This window comes from Pseudophryne corroboree, chromosome 10 (assembly GCF_028390025.1).
Source record: "Pseudophryne corroboree isolate aPseCor3 chromosome 10, aPseCor3.hap2, whole genome shotgun sequence".
NCBI lineage: Eukaryota > Metazoa > Chordata > Amphibia > Anura > Myobatrachidae > Pseudophryne > Pseudophryne corroboree.
In genome coordinates this window covers 265,003,769-265,023,775 of record NC_086453.1, presented here as the reverse complement: position 1 = coordinate 265,023,775, position 20,007 = coordinate 265,003,769, and the positions used below count along the sequence as shown (strand labels likewise).

The 20,007-nt window shown below is 46.8% G+C and overlaps 2 protein-coding genes across 2 annotated transcripts in view; both read right to left on the bottom strand.

Annotated features, from left to right (window-relative positions):
* CRYAB (crystallin alpha B) overlaps positions 1-20,007 on the bottom strand; it is a 107,388-nt gene that overhangs the window by 40,255 nt on the left and 47,126 nt on the right. The window lies entirely within an intron of this gene.
* LOC134966477 (proline-rich protein 36-like) lies at positions 9,971-14,928 on the bottom strand. The gene is made up of 5 exons (XM_063943245.1): positions 14,177-14,928; positions 13,888-14,078; positions 12,970-12,991; positions 11,265-12,008; positions 9,971-10,132 (listed from the first exon to the last, which is right to left on the bottom strand). Exons 1-5 carry the CDS (start codon positions 14,565-14,567, stop codon positions 10,026-10,028), a joined length of 1,455 nt encoding a protein of 484 aa, XP_063799315.1. The 5' UTR covers positions 14,568-14,928; the 3' UTR covers positions 9,971-10,025.

Below are 20,007 nucleotides of genomic sequence, written 5' to 3'. Positions count from 1 at the left end.
CCCTCTGTGCCAGATACATGCCCCACTGTGCCAGTTACATGTCCCACTCAGTGCCAGATACATGCCCCACTGTGCCAGTTACATGCCCCACTCAGTGCCAGTTACATGCCCCACTCAGTGCCAGATACATGCCCCACTGTGCCGCCCCTCACCGCTCCAGGTCTCCGGCAGCTGTGTGGCGCCGGTTCGCTAGCCAATCAGAGCTCGCGGACCGGCAGCCAATCAGGAGCCGGTCCGCAAGCTCTGATTGGCTAACGCCGCCGGAAACCGGACACACGCAGCGCTGCTGGCAGCGCTGCTAGTGCTGGCAGCGGCGGTGAGGGGAGGGAGAGACGCTGCGCTCTCCTCCCCTCACATTTCGGCGTGACGGGGGCGAGTGGGGCATGATGCCCTGGCCGCCCGCGGCGCCCCCCTCTCCTGGGCCTGCCAAGGCACCCAGGGCACGTGCCCCACTCTCCCTACCCTTGTTACGCCTCTGAGAAGTTGTCCATGGGAACCAATCAGCATTGAAGTAAAATTTATAATTTGCATACTACACAATTTTACGGAGCAGCTGATTGGTTGCTATGGGCAACTTCTTCACAGGCTCATTTCTCCACTCTTCACTGCTTCATGAATAGACCCCTGTGTGTGTAGAGTGCAGCCTCATATTACTTACGTGGAGGCTGGATTAACTGAATGTAGGGGGAGCTGCAGAATCACTTCCTTACCCAGCCAGCTCCTCTCAGGCAGTTCCCATGAGCCTTTGAGACAGAGCTGGTTGGGTGAGGAAGTAGGAAGTGACTCTGCATCAGGTTTGTGCCTCGCATGCTGGAGGGGAGCTGGTGGTAGATGCTAGATCCAAGTGGCCTAAGGGACCTATGACGTCAGGGAGAGGAGCCATGTCACCAGGGGGAGGAGCTAGGCCAGCGGGATAGTTCCTCTACTAACCACGCCACCAGGGCCGGTTCAGGGGCTTTTTGCGCCCCGGGCAACAATAGGGGCGTGGCTTCATACAGGGGGCGTGGTCAGTTATGCCCCCTGTACAGTGTTAGCGCCGCTGAAATGATGTGCGGTGCGTGGTGACATCATCGCGCACCGCACAGCAAAGGTCCTATCCACGAAGGGTAACTAGACGCTACGGGGTACATTTACTAAGATTCGTATTTTCCAAAATCATGTCCAAGTTCAATCACGAATGACATCGACAGTGTAAAATTGCAACTTTTTGAATTGATTACGATGGATTTACTAAGCTGTCGTATTCGGGTTTTTCTTTTCTTCCGATGTCGATGTCATTCGTGGTTTTTTACCTATTTTTACGGCAGTGATTAGCAAAACACTGCCGACTTTTTTTACAATCAATCTCGGCCGGATCTGTGTGATCCGTGCTGGGTTTTTTTTTTTTTTTAATTAAACACTGTAAAATCATTAAAAAAAATGCGTGGGGTCCCCCCTCCTAAGCATAACCAGCCTCGGGCTCTTTGAGCCGATCCTGGTTGCAAAAATATGGGGAAAAAAATGACAGGGGTTCCCCCATATTTAAGCAACCAGCATCGGGCTCTGCGCCTGGTCCTGGTCCCAAAAATACGGGGGACAAAAAGAGTAGGGGTCCCCCGTATTTTTAAAACCAGCACCGGGCTCCACTAGCTGGACAGATAATGCCACAGCCGGGGGTCACTTTTATATAGTGCCCTGCGGCCGTGGCATCAAAAATCCAACTAGTCACCCCTGGCCGGGGTACCCTGGGGGAGTGGGGACCCCTTCAATCAAGGGGTCCCCAGCCACCCAAGGGCCAGGGGTGAAGCCCGAGGCTGTCCCCCCCCATCCAATGGGCTGCGGATGGGGGGGCTGATAGCCTTTGTTGTAAAAGAAAAGATATTGTTTTTAGTAGCAGTACTACAAGTCCCAGCAAGCCTCCCCCGCATGCTGGTACTTGGAGAACCACAAGTACCAGCATGCGGCGGAAAAACTGGCCCGCTGGTACCTGTAGTACTACTACTAAAAAAATACCCAAAAAAAGACAAGACACACACACCGTGAAAGTATAATTTTATTACATACATACACACATACATACATACTTACCTTAAGTTCCCACGCAGGTCGGTCCTCTTCTCCAGTAGAATCCAAGGGGTACCTGTTGAAGAAATTATACTCACGAGATCCAGGGGTCCAGGCTCCTCGGGAAATCCAGGGGTAATCCACGTACTTGCATAAAATAAGAAAACGGAAAGCCGAGCCACGAACTGAAAGGGGCCCCATGTTTTCACATGGGACTCCTTTCCACGAATGCCAGAAACCCACTCTGACTGATGTCTAAGTGGGTTTCTTCAGCCAATCAGGGAGTGCCACGTTGTAGCACTCTCCTGATCAGCTGTGTGCTCCTGTCCTCACTGACAGGCAGCACACGGCAGTGTTACAATGTAGCGCGTATGCGCTACATTGTAACCAATGATGGGAACTTTCTGCCCTGCGGTTGACCTAAAGTGACGTCACCGCTGAGCAGAAAGTTCCCACCATTGGTTACAATGGAGCGCATAGGTGCTACATTGTAACACTGCCGTGTGCCGCCTGTCACTCAGTACAGGAGCACACAGCCGATCAGGAGAGTGCTACAACGTGGCACTCCCTGATTGGCTGAAGAAACCCACTTAGACATCAGTCAGAGTGGGTTTCTGGCATTCGTGGAAAGGAGTCCCATGTGAAAACATGGGGCCCCTTTCAGTTCGTGGCTCGGCTTTCCGTTTTCTTATTTTATGCAAGTACGTGGATTACCCCTGGATTTCCCGAGGAGCCTGGACCCCTGGATCTCGTGAGTATAATTTCTTCAACAGGTACCCCTTGGATTCTACTGGAGAAGAGGACCGACCTGCGTGGGAACTTAAGGTAAGTATGTATGTATGTGTGTATGTATGTAATAAAATTATACTTTCACGGTGTGTGTGTCTTGTCTTTTTTTGGGTATTTTTTTAGTAGTAGTACTACAGGTACCAGCGGGCCAGTTTTTCCGCCGCATGCTGGTACTTGTGGTTCTCCAAGTACCAGCATGCGGGGGAGGCTTGCTGGGACTTGTAGTACTGCTACTAAAAACAATATCTTTTCTTTTACAACAAAGGCTATCAGCCCCCCCATCCGCAGCCCATTGGATGGGGGGGGACAGCCTCGGGCTTCACCCCTGGCCCTTGGGTGGCTGGGGACCCCTTGATTGAAGGGGTCCCCACTCCCCCAGGGTACCCCGGCCAGGGGTGACTAGTTGGATTTTTGATGCCACGGCCGCAGGGCACTATATAAAAGTGACCCCCGGCTGTGGCATTATCTGTCCAGCTAGTGGAGCCCGGTGCTGGTTTTAAAAATACGGGGGACCCCTACTCTTTTTGTCCCCCGTATTTTTGGGACCAGGACCAGGCGCAGAGCCCGATGCTGGTTGCTTAAATATGGGGGAACCCCTGTCATTTTTTTCCCCATATTTTTGCAACCAGGATCGGCTCAAAGAGCCCGAGGCTGGTTATGCTTAGGAGGGGGGACCCCACGCAATTTTTTTTGACAAAATAAGCACTTTCCCACCCCTTCCCACTGATATACATGCACGGATCTCATGGATCCGTGCATGCCTATCCAATCACGAATAAAAAAAAAAGGTCTGTTTTTTTTTAGCACTTTTTTACGAGTTGTAATTTTTCACGGCAGTGTTTGTTCTTTTTTTGCTTTGCACTTCTTAGTAAATGACCGAGATTCATACTTAAACAGCCGCGTTTTGACCGATGGTGTATTCATTCGTAATTTTTTACCTGAACTTGCAAAAAATTACGAATGCCCTCATCACTGCCGTGATTAGTGCTTAGTAAATTACCGAGATGACACTTTGATGAAAAAACGGCATCTCGGTCAAAATCGGGAGCTTAGTAAATTTCCCCCTACGTGTCTAGTTCCCTTTGTGGAGAGGACCTTTGCTGTGCGGTGCACGATGACGTCAACGTGCACCGCACATCATTACAGTAAAGGTCCTCTCCACGAAGGGAAACTAGACGCGTAGCGTCTAGTTTCTCTTCACAGCGGAACAGCGGGCAGCGGCAGAGGACAGAGCGGGCAGGGGGGGGCACAGCAGCAGCGTATCTTGCCATGATGCGGCGCCCTCTGGATGGCGCTGGCGCCCTCCGGAAGGCGGTGCCCCGGGCAAAAGTCCTGCTTGCCCGTGGCAAGATCCGCTACTGCACGCCACCAACCAGGCCCGGCGCTACCCGCTCAGCAAAGGGATGCAGTGCAGGTAGGCGCCGGGCAGGAGAGGCGCCTTCACTGCTCTGCATCCCAGCTGAAGCGCCGTCCTGTCCCCCCCTGCTGCTGCTGCTGCTGCGCCTGCCCTGTCACACTGACAGGCAGCCGCAGCAGCATGAAGCCTTCTCCCCTCTCCCCTGTGACAGGGAGAGGAGTGTCAGTGATCGTTCGGCCGAAAAGGGGCGGAGCTACACAGACCAAGGGGGCGGAGCTACACAGGATCATGCTATTGAAGATCTGGCCAGCACAACTGTGGTAAGTGGATGTAAAAAGAGTGAGAGAGAGAGAAAGTGTGTGTGTGTGTGTGTGTGTGTGTGTGTGTGTGTGTGTGTGTGTGTGTGTTTGTATTTATGTATATACTGTATTTATGTATTTGTGTATCTGTATGCAGAGCCGTCATGTGTAAAAAGGGGACGCTGTCTGCCGTAATGTGTAATAAGGGGGATGCTGTCTGCCGTAATGTGTAATAAGGGGGTCACTGTCTGCCGTAATGTGTAAAAAGGGGGACGCTGTCTGCCGTAATGTGTAAAAAGGGGGACGCTGTCTGCCGTAATGTGTAAAAAGGGGACGCTGTCTTCCGTAATGTGTAAAAAGGGGACGCTGTCTGCCGTAATGTGTAAAAAGGGGATGCTGTCTACCGTAATGTGTAAGAAGGGGACTCTGTCCGCCGTAATGTGTAAAAAGAGGGACGCTGTCTGCCGTAATGTGTAAAAAGGGGGACGCTGTCTGCCGTAATGTGTAAAAAGGGGGACGCTGTCTGCCGTAATGTGTAAAAAGGGACGCTGTTTGCCGTAATGTGTAAAAAGGGGGATGCTGTCTGCCTTAACGTGTAAAAAGGGGGGCGCTGTCTGCCGTAATGTGTAAAAAGGGAAATCTGTCCGCCGTAATGTGTAAAAGGGGCTCTACCTGGTGTAGTGGCGCTGCTGTGCGGCGTAGTTTGAATAATGGAGACTACTATAATATGTAATATGAATTGGTGTTATTTTGTGGCCACACCCCTTCCCCATGAAGCCACGCCCCTAATTTTTTGCGCGCGCCTGCGGCGCGCAGTGCCCCTGTGGCGCGCAGTGCCCCTGTTCTACATACAGGGAGGCCGCCAATGCCCTCTCTTGCACACAGCGCTAAAATGTCTAGTTACGGCACTGTCTGTGTGTAGGGACGTAACTAGCGCTGCACAGGGTGTGTATGGGCAGAGAGTTCACATCCATAGGCTTACACGGATCTCCTGCAGCTCAGGGGCCCAAGAGGCCATGGTAACCCTACAGCCCTGCATGTAAAGTATGAGAGGGCGCAAATTTCTATTTTGTAGGAGGGCGCCGAACACCCTAGCACCGGTCCTGCCACCAACTATTACCTTTAGTAACCCGGTGGCGAGCGAAGCGTGGCGCGCTTACTTTTCGGGTACCCTGTTCAGGCGCGGTGACGTCAAAGGTCCCTTACCCCACTCCAATTTAGAACCAACCGGGAGCTGGCTGGTCGGGTGATGCTGATTGGGTTGCTCACTGTATTCCCTCCATGTCTGTCTCTCTCTTAGGGATGGCCATCGGTGGGTTATCCATCGATGGTTATAATCGATGGTACCATCGGTGGATAACCTCGATGGTGAGCAACCATCTATAAGGGAACCATCAAGGTTTTGCCCATCGATGGTCCCCATTATTTTAGTATGGAGCTAGACGCGGACCAATCAGAGGCCGGGGGCGTGACTTCACGGGTGTCTGGGGGGTTGGAGCTATGCTCCGTGTCCCTGACACCCTAGAGAAAAAAATAATAGCTCTTATCATCGATGGCAGGAAACCATCTGGTTCTCCCCCATCGATGGTAAAAGTAGTTACCATCAGTCATAGACCATCGATGATTTGAAATCATCGATGGTGGATGGCCATCCCTACTCTCTCTCTCTCCCTCCTTGTGTCTGTCTCCTTCCATCTCTCTCCCTGGGGTATATTTACTAAGATTCGTATTTCTGCTGATTTCAGCTGAGATCAATCTCAGCTGACGTCGGCAGTGTGAGATTGCAACTTTTTGAAAAGAAAAACCACAGTAATTTACTAAACTACCGTGTTTTTTCAACACGAGTTCACCAATGTCGATGAAATTCGTATTGCCGGCAGTGTTTTATGGGAGATAATAATAAAACACTGCCGGACTTAACACAGTGAAGTCCGGCCAGATTAGTGTGGTCCGTGCAGGGCTTCATTGTGTACATTACTGAAATAGCTCAAATGTAAAAAAAAATTGTCTGAGGCTAACCGCGAGGTTAATTGAGGTCACCCACAAGAGTAATCTCAATTAACCTCGCGGTTAGCCACAGACCGCAATTTTTCCACCATAGACTATAATGGAGGACCGCGATCCTCCATTATAGCTGGTGTGTGCCGCCTGATTGACAGGCCAGGAGCGCACAGCCAATCAGGAGAGCGCTATGACGTGGCGAATGGAATCTGGACCTTAGTAAATTTTCACCCCTTTGTCTCTCTCTCTCTCTCTCTCTCTCTCTCTCTCTCTCTCTCTCTAACCCTGTCTGCTCTCTCCCTGTGTGTTTCTCTATCTGTGTCCCTCTCTCCGAGTCCCTTCTCATGTCGGTCTCTCTCTCTGCCTTCCCATCCCCTCCCCTCCCCTCTCTCTTCATTTTCATCTCTCTCTCTCTGCATGTCTGTCTCTTCATTTGTCTCTCCTTCCATACTGTATCTCTCTCTCCTTGTGTCTGTCTCTCCCTTTATCTCTCCCTGTGTCTGTCTCTCTATATCTCTCTCCCTGTGTCTCTCTCTCACCCTGTGTCTCTCTCCAAGTCCCTTCTCATGTTAGTCTCTCTCTCCCTCACCACGTCACTCTCTCTTTATTTCTATCTCTCTCTCCATGTGTCTCTCCCTCCATACTATATATATATATATATATATATATATATCTCCCTCTGTCTGTCTCTCTCCATCTCTCTCCTTGTGTCTCTCTCACCCTGTCTGTCTCTCTCCGAGTCCCTTCTCATGTCAGTCTCTCTCTCCCTCCCCACGTCACTCGCTCTTTATTTCCATCTCTCTCTCTCTGCATGTCTGTCACGGTTTCTGTCTCTCCCTTCATATGTCTCTCTCTCTCTCTCTCTGTGTCTCTATCTCCCTGTGTCTGTCTCTCTCCATCTCTCTCCCTGTGTCTGTCTGTCTCTCTCCCTCTCACCATGGAGGTAATTCAGACCTGATCGCTGCTGTGCTTTTTCGCACAGCGGGCGATCAGGTCTGTACTACGCATGCGTATGCACCGCAATGCGCCGGACGACTGCACCGGGCATCAGTGCATAGCGACGAGATGGTGCGAAAAAAGCGATCGTACGGGCGATTGCAAGGTGACCAACAGGAAGAGGGCGTTTGTGGGTGGCTACTGACCGTTTTGTAGGAGTGTCCGGGAAACCACAGGAGGGACCAGGCGTTTTGAGGGAGTGTTTCTGACGTCAGCTCCGGCCCCAATCATCGCAGCGGCTGAGTAAGTCCTGGGCTGAGCAGAGACTGCACAAACTTCTGTTTGTGCAGCTCTGCTACAAATGCGAACGCACACCAGCGCACAAAATATACCCTCCCCCTGTAGGCGGCGACTACCTGATCGCAGGGCTGCAAAAAACGCACCCTAGCGATCAGGTCTGAATTACCTCCCATGTCTCCTCCTCCCTCCGCATGTCTGTGTGTCTCACTCTCTCTTCCTGTATCTGTCCCTCCCCATGTCTCTCTCTCTCTCTCCCTGTGTCTGTCTCGCTCCATGTCAGTCTTTCCCTCCACATGTCACGCTCTGCATGTCTGTCTCTGTCTCTCCCTACCCATGTCACACTCTCTCTCTGTCCCTGTAGGGAGGGTATGTTTTTACCATACCGCCCGTCGGGATCCTGGCGGTCGCAATACCGATGCAAAATCCTGACAGGGTCACAATGCCGCAGCCGGAATACCAGCGAGGTAGGTGATGCTCTCTCTGTGGGTGTCCGCAACACCAATAAAGGGAGAATAGAACCTATGGTGAGCGAAGCGAGCCATCATGCCCAAAGTAGGGCGAGTGCAGAGAGCCCGCAAGGGGCCTCGATGTGCTCACCCCACTACCGTCATTATGGCGGACATGATGCCGGTGTCGGTATAGTGACAGCTGGCATCCCATACGCTGTGATCCCAAACTGCTCCCGTCGGGAGTAGTATGCTGAGGTTTTGCCCAGGGTGCCAAGAAACCTTGCACCAGTCCTGGTGGTATCTGTTCACCCTCTACTAGCCTAGTGCAGGTTAGCATTTCAGAAGGCCCACGCTGGTAGTTACATTCTTTCCTTCCCATGAAGAAAACATAGGGCCTAATTCAGCAAGGATCGCAAAGCAGCAAAAATTGCAGAAAATGCGGAAAATCGCAAAATCTGCACCATATACCACAAAGATGTAGAAAAAAATGTAACTTCTGAGACGAAGCAAAAGCTGCGTATGCGCTACGAAAAGTAGGCGTGTAGGGGGGCGTACTAAAGGGCTGAACTCGCAAAAACTACGAGCAGGGGCGTGTTGTGGGTCGTGTTGTGGGCGTATGCTGATGTTCGGTGGGCGGTGCATACGCAATTTTTACAACTGATCGCACATTTATGGTGTGCAGTTTCTGAGTAACTACAGGTCTACCTTAAAAACTGCACAAGCTGACCTCAGTTGTAGAATGTTCGATGTATACTGCAATCATTGCTTCATTACACCCAGCTGAAGAAGCTCACAGCTCAGACCACAAATCACTTAATTCAGCTGTATTGAAACTTCTAAACATGTAAGGGAGCTTTAAACTCTGTAACACATGTTTATTTATAAAATATAGGTTAGGTACCTAATTGTTTTTACACTTACTAACAATCGAGGTTTGACAACCACACTATTTTTTAAAAGCAAACGTTAATTCACATTTCCAAGCATTTTGTTTTGTAGGATATGCTTAATGGGGGTAATTCTGAGTTGATCGCAGCAGGAACTTTGTTAGCAGTTGGTCAAAACCATGGGAGTGATTCCGAGTTGATCGCTATCTTTTTCGTTCGCACAGCATATGCGCAAAAATGCGAATATGTTGCAAAATAGCGAATATCCGCCCCCGACGTATTGTTGCTATTTCGTACGCAGTAGTACACAAAGTAGGCGTATACCAAATGACATCGCACTAATGCGAACCCATCGCATTCCCACAAACCTCATCGTAAAAATCCTAACTTCTCGGAGATTTACACATTCCTCTTAAAATTGCACACACTTTTGCTAAAATACGCACAGCAATGTTTTTTTTTTAAAGATAAATTACTGCTTTCAGTTCAAACTACACAAGCCATCCTCAATTACGATTCCAATTACTGTAATGAATGATAATGGTCATGACCAATTAAGTCTTCAAAGAATACCTGAAGAACACTTTGTAGGCATAATTGGCCCTCAACATTTAAATGTTTTAAATAAAAATATAGATGTGGTAAATTTGCCTGGTCTAATGCCTTTTTTTTTGTGTAGAGGTGTAGTTTGTGAATAAAGGTGTTTACATGTTTTTGTAAACAATAACCTCCTAACTCTTTTTTTGTTGTTGTTCTTTTTGGTTTTAATTTTAAAATAACATTCTTAAGTTAGATGTGTGAAATGTTTAAGCTAACCAATTTCTGCTAGCCAATCTGCTGTTCCTTTATTGCATAAATAAACACAACAACCGCTTAACTTGTAAAAAAAAAAGATTTATTTTGTGTTTAATTTTTTTCTTCAATTAACTGTTTTTTTTTGTTTGTTTTTTAATTAAATAAAATATTATGAAAACTTTTCCAACTGGGAAACATTATTTAACAAGGCTTGTAGGTGCTGGCGCATGCTGGCCAGAATGCCCGCAAAACTTGTGGGATCTCCAACCGCAACATCTGAAATTAAGAGGCAAAATAAACATTACTAACTTCCTCACATTACCTATTATACAAACAAGGTACAAAGCACACTTTAATGCAGGCATGTCCAAACTGCGGCCCTCCAGCTGTTGTGAAACTACTTATACCAGCATGCCTTGACCCAGTTTTGCTGTCAGAGAATGCTAAAGCTGTGTCTGGCCATGCTGAGATGTGTAGTTTCTCAACAGCTGGAGGGCCGCAGTTTGGACAGGCCTGCTTTAATGGCAAAGTGACTACATCATGGATGTTTTAATGAGAAAACAGTAGCAGAACAACACACAAGCCTGCTCAGCAAGTTTTTTTATTTTTTAAACAAAGTGTACGACACCATGGGGTACATACAGTAATATGGGAGTTATATTTTAGATGAAACGTTACCCATAGCAACCAATCAAATTCCACATATTATCTTGTAGAAGGTGCTAAATAAATGAAAAGTATGATCTGCTTGGTTGCTATGGGCAACATCCCAACTTAAATAGTAATACCATCTTAGTAAATGTAACCTCATGCAGGGATTCATTCACATCTGGAGTGAAGCAGTCTTTTTTTGTGTGGTTGGCCCTGCATCATCACACTGCATATCAACATCTTCAGAAGGACCACATATCCTAGCAGGCACACACTCCCTGAAAGCCGGCCTTACTACATAAGGTCAAACAGGTTTTTAAATGTGTATTTTTACATTTTTGGAGTGTAACTTTCACAACACTAATCACTGTGTCCTTAGCCTGGCTAACAAAGTGAAGCATGCGAGTTCAATGTGCAAATATTGGAATACCCAGGCACAAGTGTAAAAGTCAAACAACATACTAAACTCCACTCAGGTCTAACTGTTTTGCTGATAATGTCGCACATATAAACCCTGTTGTCCAGGCAACCCTGTCGACATAATGAGTGTCGACCTAGAGTGGTCATCCTAAACATTGCAGATGTAGACACTGTACATCTAATGATCCTCACACAAATGTAAATCCAACATCCATACTATGATGAAGAAGACAAAAAATTGACCTTGGAAAAATATTGGCACCACTACAACACTGCATTTATTAGAATGTGAAGTTAAATTAGGTAACAAATTAAATGTAAATGTGTGTGAACTTACTCTCCTCTGCCACTTGTTCACCTCCCTCAAGTCGCTCCGGGGCCTCTGCTGCCCATTCAGATTGTGGGGAAGGAGGCTGGATGGGGAAAGGAGTCTGGATGGGGGAAGGAGTCTGGATTGTGGATAGAGGATGGAAGGGGGATCTGGTTACAGAGGGTGGGTCAGATTGAGAGGGGGAGGGTGGCGTAGAGGTGGTTTGGGCCACAGAGGGGTGCAGAGAGGTGGTTTGGGCCACAGAGGGGTGCAGAGAGGTGGGTTGGGCCACAGAGGGGGAGGGGGGCAGAGAGGAGGATTGGCAAAGAGAGGGGGAGGTGGGCGGAGAGGTGGTTTGGGCTACAGAGGGGGAGGGGGACAGAGAGGGGTTTTGGTAAAGAGAGGGGGAGGGTGGCGGAGAGGGGGATTGGGCCACAGAAGGGGAGTGGGGTGGAGAAGTGGATTGGGAAAGAGAGGGGGAGTGGGGCTGAGAAGCGGTTTGAAAAAGAGAGGGGGAGGGTGGCGGAGTGGGGGATTGGGCCACAGAAGAGGAGGGGGGCTGAGAAGGGGATTGTGAAAGAGAGGGTGAGTGGGGTGGAGAAGGGGATTGGGAAAGAGAGGGGGAGTGGGGCTGAGAAGGGGATTGGGAAAGAGAGGGGGAGGGGGGCGGAGAGGGGGATTGGGCCACAGAAGGGGAGGGGGGCGAAGAAGGGGATTGGTCTGGGCTGGCACTTTGCGGCCTTCCATCCTCTGCTTGTCGTTGTGCTTGCCCTAGAATGACATATGTAATATTTAGGTTGTGGCTTAAAAAATAATACCATCAGCATTTAAAAATTACATTGTTCTGTCCCATGTTAAAGACACAGAGCAAGTTATTGGGTTCAGTCGACAGCCTGTGTAGCAACTCAGTACAACAACATTAACTTTGTCAGAAGCACTTTGCTACACAGTCAGTACTGCTTGCCATAACCACACACACTGTGTAAACTTGTCATGTTTGTTCTACAATAGTATAATTACAGTCTGCTAATTTTTTCACTATATAACTTCTTAGTGAAAATGTGCAGTCTTTACATTTAAAGTTTCTGCTAATAATCTCAGTGTAATACACATATTTAAGGTAATATGTGAAACTTACTGCGTCTACGTCTATAGCGGATTTGTTGGCGTAATTCCGCCAACAGGTCCGGCGTGCGACGGCGGAGGTCGCTCCAGCGCCTTTCCAGCTGGATTATAGTCCTTCTGGTCCGGGTGCGTGTGCGCAGTATGCGGCATACCTCCGCGTAGGCCTCGCGCTTTACCCTATTTGGTATAAAGGGCCCTGCGCGGCCTACGCGTCGGTCCATTACCGCGACCAACACGCGCAGCTCCCGTCGTGTGAATGCAGCTGCGCGCATGGTGCCAATGGCGTTTTCCATACATGGGCATATATTTATAGTGTGTGGTGGCATTTGATTGGTTGTAAATTTATGGTGTCATCTGTATTAAACTTTATTGATATGTGTGCATTGATGTGAAGGACAGTGGGTACAATTCGCATTAGCGGAAATTCGCACTAGCGGAAGAAAAAAAAACACACACACAAACACACACTCACTCACTCACAAATCACACTCACACACACACTCACATACACACACAGACAAACACACACTCACTCACATTCACACTCACACACACTCACATACACAGACACTTATTGAAAAGTAATTGTTACAATCTGTGTACTCACCACATTTTGCATTAACAATCAGCTGCACAAAGTCACAAAGTTTTCGACATTTAGGATCAGATGTTGTGTCATTTTTAATGTAAACAGATGCACAAGCCAAACATAAAAAAAAAAATTATGGTTAATAACACAATTAACCCAAATAGAATTACAGGTTGAGTATCCCTTATCCAAAATGCTTGGGACCAGAGGTATTTTGGATATCGGATTTTTCCGTATTTTGGAATAATTGCATACCATAATGAGATATCATGGCAATGGGACCTAAATCTAAGCACAGAATGCAGGTAATTTTAGCCAATATTTTTTATAACTTTGTGCATTAAACAAAGTGTGTCTACATTCACACAATTCATTTATGTTTCATATACACCTTATATACACAGTCTGAAGGTCATTTAATACAATATTTTTAATAACTGTGTGTATTAAACAAAGTTTGTGTACATTGAGCCATCAGAAAACAAAAGTTTCACTATCTCACTCTCGCTCAAAAAAGTCCGTATTTCGGATATTTGGATATGGGATACTCAACCTGTAATTATAAATTACAAAATAAAAAACCATTGTAAACAACAATATTACACAAAAAAAAATGATAAGGAGAACATTACAGATTAATTATGTACTGAAACAATAATAAAGACTCACAAAACAAAACCAACACACTCTGAACTTTACCAAGCTACCTAAATGACATCAGTCCAAAATTAATAAACAAATACAGAGAGTTTTTGAAGACAAAACTAAATATAAAAAAAAAACAATACCTAAAATAATCCCGGACAATTCTAGCCCTTACTGCATTCCCCCGGCGGTACACACTCACCCCACCGAATGTCCGGCCAACCCCTGGCTCCTCGTCCTCCTTACAGCGATGTTATGTAGGATAGCGCACAGGACCACAATTTTACTTACCATCTCCGGTGAATACATGATGTCGCCGCCAGTGCGGTGGAGCACATGAAAACGCCCTTTAAGAACACCAATCGTGTGCTCCAGCAGCTGTCTAGTGGCAGTAAGCGCGGAGTTAAATGCCGTCTGTGGTCCTGGCCTGGGTTTACTGTAAGGAGTCATGAGCCAGGGGGTGCAAGGATATCCACGGTCTCCTGTTTGATAAGATGAAAATAGAAAAAGGAAAAAAAAACATTAAATAATGTAATACCAAAAATATGACTGCTCAAATAATGAAAAATACCAAACTCACCCAATAGCCACATGTCTTGGCCTTCCATCGTTCTTAATCTTTGCCATATCCCTGATTGTCTAATGACATGGGCATCATGGGAGTTCCCAGGGAACTTAGCATTCAGGGACAGGATCTGGAGGGATGGGCCACAAATAACCATTACATTCAGAGAATGAAACAGTTTCCTGTTTCTATAAATTTCTTCATTATGTCTTGGCGCAACAATAGCTACATGTGTCCCATCCACAACCCCAATAACGTGTGGGAAGCGACTACCACCTTCCTGAAATTGCCGCTTCACCACAGCCAGGGCACCAACATCCAAAGGCATTGCGATAAATTGCTTCACTCGGCTTAGGAAAGCTTGGCTGACACGCCGCAGGACCTTACTGAACTGGCCCTGCGACATGCCAAGCTAGCATGGCTAGCATGCCTCCGTTGCCTTGGAGGATGAGGAGCCGGTTGGGGTTGGAGGGCTTGCGGCGGTTGGGGTGGGAGTGGTTCCATGGGTTGTGGTGGGAGGGCTTCAGCTGCCACATGAATGGACATCACCAACTTAAAATGAAGGTAAGAATCATTAAAAAACACAAACAATTAACAACACACATTGTAAAACAAAATATAATTTAAAGTGTATGGGTGTTCACTTACTGCAGGAGCGTACTCCATATCTTCAAGATGAAAATACGGAACAAAATAACATAAATGAAAAAAAAACCGCCACAGTTAGCTAAGTACCTACAACATAGGTTACCATCACAAATAAACTTTTTGAGATTAAAAAAACATAACCATATAATTACTGCAACAATATATTAAAAAAGTACTAAGTATGTTTTTTTTTTTTTTAAACCAAAAAAATGCAAACATTAAAAAATAAAAAAATTACCTGCTCAGAAAATAAAGGATCCATTTTTTGGGAAACTTCAACTGAAAACTGGCCTACTTTGGCACTCAAAATGGAAATGAACAAACAAACAAGAGAGACACCTACGAGAGAGAGAAATGGCCAATAATAAATAAGATACACACTTGCAACAAACACACACCATGACACCCAGGGACAGGCAACTTACCTGCTCAGTAAATGAAGGAGCCCTTTTTGGGAAACTTCAACTGAAAACTGGCCTACTTTGGCACTCAAAATGGAAATGAACAAACAAGAGAGACACCTACAAGAGAGAGAAATGGCCAATAATAAATAAGATACACACTCGCAACAAACACACACCATGACACCCAAGGACAGGCAACTTACCTGCTCAGAAATGAAGGAGCCCTTTTTTGGGAAACTTCAACTGAAAACTGGCCTACTTTGGCACTCAAAATGGAAATAAACAAACAAACAAGAGTGACACCTACAAGAGAGAGAAATGGCCAATAATAAATAAGATACTCACTCGCAACAAACACACCATGACACCCAGGGACAGGCAACTTACCTGCTCAGAAAATGAAGGAGCCCTTTTATGGGAAACTTCTACTGAAAACTGCCCTACTTTGGCATTCAAAATGGAAATGAACAAACAAACAAGAGAGACACCTACAAGAGAGAGAAATGGGCAATAATAAATAAAAGAACCACTCTCAGCACTAGAACGGCCACACTGTAAATTACAGGTAACAAAACTATTAGATAGTACATGTTAATAAATTTATAGTAAAAAACATTAAACACAAAACTACAAATACCCATTTTAAACCACTACAAAGGACCATTGCACACCCATACATACTTGCTTTGGTAATATCCCAATTTAAAAAAATAAAAATATGCTTTAAATACGCCATCCGCAACACAACAGTAACAAATTTGCTAGCAAACAAACGCACTTTTTTATGATATATACTGCAATAAAAACTCACTCTAAATGTGAGAGGCAACACGTCCACCTTGCTTGTGTCTTGAATCACCATTTAGCATCATACACCCACTCACACAGGCTGCAGTCAAGGGTTTTAAATAGGCTGTACAACAATTACTGGAAGAATTAGCATAATTGACACCTGTGCGAATTACCGCACTGGAAAACACACGCAGCTATAAATCGCTGGACACCTGTGCAAACACACATGCCACCAGCAACATGGCTACTCGTGAGCAGATGGCAGCAGAGATGGACCAGGTGCAGCAGCAGATGTCTGCTTTGACACATAGGCGCCTAGCGCTGCGGAGGCAGATGTTGGAAGCTGCCAGTGTGGATGTTCAAATTGCAGGACCCAGTACTGTACAAACTCCATCTTCTGATACCCAGGAGTTAGGAGTGAATTCCCTGCCAGACATAGATACTGGGGAAACGGAGGGAGATTCCGGACTACCATCTCAAACACAAAGTACACAAGCAGCTAGTGAAGAGGAAGATGGTGAGGAGGGACAGGACGATAGCTCACAGGCTACATCCAAAAAAAAAAAAGACAGCCCGCCTTCACTAAGAGGGAGTTACGTGTTTTGGTCACACAGGCCATGGAAAAAATTAATTGAGGCCCCAAAAACATGGGTGCTGCATCCAAAGATCGAATCTGGAGGGATATCACTGATTCTGTTAATGAAGTCGGCTCAATAGTCCGCACTTCACAGGAAGTTAGAAGACGGTAAGTGTATATTGACACACCATTTTCTGTGCCAAGTATTATTAAAAACTTAGCTAGATGTGATGTTGCCTACAGCAACCAAATACATAACATGTGTACTATCAATTAAAGCAGGTATTCATAACTTTTATGTCCCTTGCCCCTAATTCTAATCACATATGTAGTTGGGCCGATTTCAAATCCCGCCTGAAGGGCAAGAGGTCTGCGGAGTGGAATGCCTCGAGGGCAACAGGGGGCGGTCCAGCTGCCACTGTGGAATACACAGATCTTGAGGAGATGGCGATGGACTGTGTGAGCTACGAGGAGGGGGTTGGGGTGTCTCATATGGACACGGACCTGCCTGAAATACTGAATGCACATGACTTGCCAGGTAAGTTTACACACATATTCCTAAAAAACTAATTTAGGGGTTCCAAAACTCTCATGTTGTTTTTTTCTACTCTTTTTCCACTCATTCTTCTATTTGCTTTGAACATAACACAGCACAGGTGGGTGAGCAGGTAGAGTCACAGGAGGGTTATGTGGCTGAGGCTGAGGTGAGGGGACCTAGTGTCTCTGCCACTGTGGGACCACAGATTCCATCTGTCCAGATTCCAACTGGCCCCCCCACCCAACCCTCTGCTATCCCGGACATCCTGTCTCAAATTGCCAGGTATGGTGAGAGCCTGAATGCTTTTCAGGACAGGATGATCCGGGAGGTAAGCCAGATACCTGTCCGGCTCACTGAGCACAGAAACAGTGTGGAGCAAGGTGTAGCTCAACTCTGCCAAGGTCTGGCAGAGATCAGGTAGGGCCAAGAGCAACTCGCCTCCTCTTTCCAACAAATTGCCAATTCCATTCTGCAAGGGCTCCAGGACATCACTGTCTCCCTTGCCCACAGTGGCAGAGAGCCACCTACATCTGCTCCCTCCCCTCACTCTGCCCAGGAAGAACATCCCACTGGGCAGGGCCCTCGAAGGTCGCTTCGCAGACCGAGCCGTGAAGAACAACATCAGGCGGGGAAAAAGAAGAGAAAGTGATGTCTCTCCAGATGGGCAGCACCCATGTTTTACATGTTGCCTCAATGTTTTTTTTTTTTTGGCTTGTGTGGCCAGAATGTACAACTCCCTCAAAGTGAAAGGGTATATTTGTGTTTATTTAAATTGTAGCCTGTGAGTTATTTTCGTCTACACCTGAGCCATCTTCCTCTTCCTAGCGTGCTGTCAGTAGCGGATCTTGCCACGGGCAAGCAGGACTTTTGCCCGGGGCGCCGCCTTCCGGATAGCGCCGGCGCCATCCGGAGGGCGCCGCACCATGGCAAGATCCGCTGCTGCTGTGGTGCCCCCCGCTGCCGCGGCCCGCTGTCCGCTGTGAAGGGAAACTAGACGCTACGCGTCTAGTTTCCCTTCCTGGAGAGGACCTTCACTGTAATGATGTGTGGTGCGCGTTGACGTCATTGCGCACCGCACAGCAAAGGTCCTCTCCACGAAGGGAACTAGACGCTTAGCATCTAGTTTACCTTCGTGGAGAGGACCTTTGCTGTGCTGTGCGCGATGACATCATCGCGCACCGCACATCCTACAACAGTACAGGGGGCGTAACTGACCACGCCCCCTGTATGAAGCCCGGGGCGCCAGAAGCCCCGGAACCGGCCCTGCGTGCTGTGTATGGTTGTGTTTGTGTATTGGTTCCAGAATCGACCTCAGTTCCCCTAAAAGTTTTTCTGGCTGGGGGTTCACAACATATACTTAGTAAATATTAAACATCATATTTTGTCAGAAGATGGTGTTACCATAGTACTGGGTTCTGCTATGTGAATTTTGGCACTGGCATCTGCTTGTTGCTATGTCCATCTTTGGCTCATTTGTAGCCATGTTTTACTTGCTTTACTTTATTTTTTTTGTGTGTTTTATTAAAGGTTATGCACTCTGGAAAACTGTGCCCTGTAAACTTTAACATGGCATATTGACATTTGTGAAACAAGGGTACAATCAGAATATTCATACAAACATTGAATATTATAATTTAAAACATGTATGCCTTGCACAACACTTAAGTGGCCATATAAAAAATAAAATAAAAATAAAATAAAAAAACGTTGGAACTTGGGTTACTAGGGGCAACATGGCATATTGGGGCAGATGTATTAACCTGGAGAAGGCATAAGGAAGTGATAAACCAGTGATATGTGCAAGGTGATATAGGCACCAGCCAATCAGCTCCCATATGTAAATTAACAGTTAGGAGCTGATTGGCTGGTGCCTTTATCACCTTGCACATAGCACTGGTTTAGCACTTCCTTATGCCTTCTCTAGGTTAATACATCTGCCCCAGTATTAGATATGGACACATATTCCCAAAAAAAAAAAAAGTAACATTAAGTGTAGGCTGCATTATGTTGCTCATGTTATTTGGTATGTACAAAGGAATATGTCTATGTCGAGAAGATTTAGCTGATGTAGTTTATAAGTTGGTTTATTCACACTTGATTAAATTTGATAGTATTAAGCAAATAATTAAAACATGCAGTTAACATCAAAGTATTTCAACAAATAAATAAAATGCAGTGCATTATTTGTGAGTGTGTCAGATTTATACGTGGTAACAATAAAAATGTTATGTGGGCATACAATTGCTGTTTGTAGTCTTTTGTAACAGCAGTGTTTGGCAAGTAATTGTTCAACAGGTGAATTCATTGGCCAACTAATTGCTAATTTGGGCAGACACACTTGTAACAGTACTTCGCAAGTGCTGAGTAGCTGCAGACTTATGCGCCCTACACATTAGGCGATGTGCCGCCGAGGTGCCCGACGGCCGATACGGCCGACGGGCGACCCGGCGGCGGGGGGGCAGTGACGGGGGGAGTGAAGTTTCTTCACTCCCCCCGTCACCCGGCTCCATAGACGTGCAGGCAAATATGGACGATCTCGTCCATATTGGCCTGCATGCACAGCCGACATGTCACCAGCGATGAACGAGCGCGGGGCCGCGCATCGTTCATCGCAGGTGACTCCACACTGCACGATATGAACGTTATCTCGTTCATTAATGAACGAGATCGTTCATATCGTGCAGTAATATCGGCATGTGTGTAGGGCCCATTACTCCTCGGCTGTGACAAGATAGCGAACATTTGTTGTGTCATTTTTACCATCGGCTACGCATTTCTGCACAAAACACGCCTACTGCCAGTTGCCTACTCCCACACTAGCCACTCACTTTCACGCCCATTTCGTTAGATAGCGAAGCCGAGCCTCTGTCACGCCTCCGTCACTCCC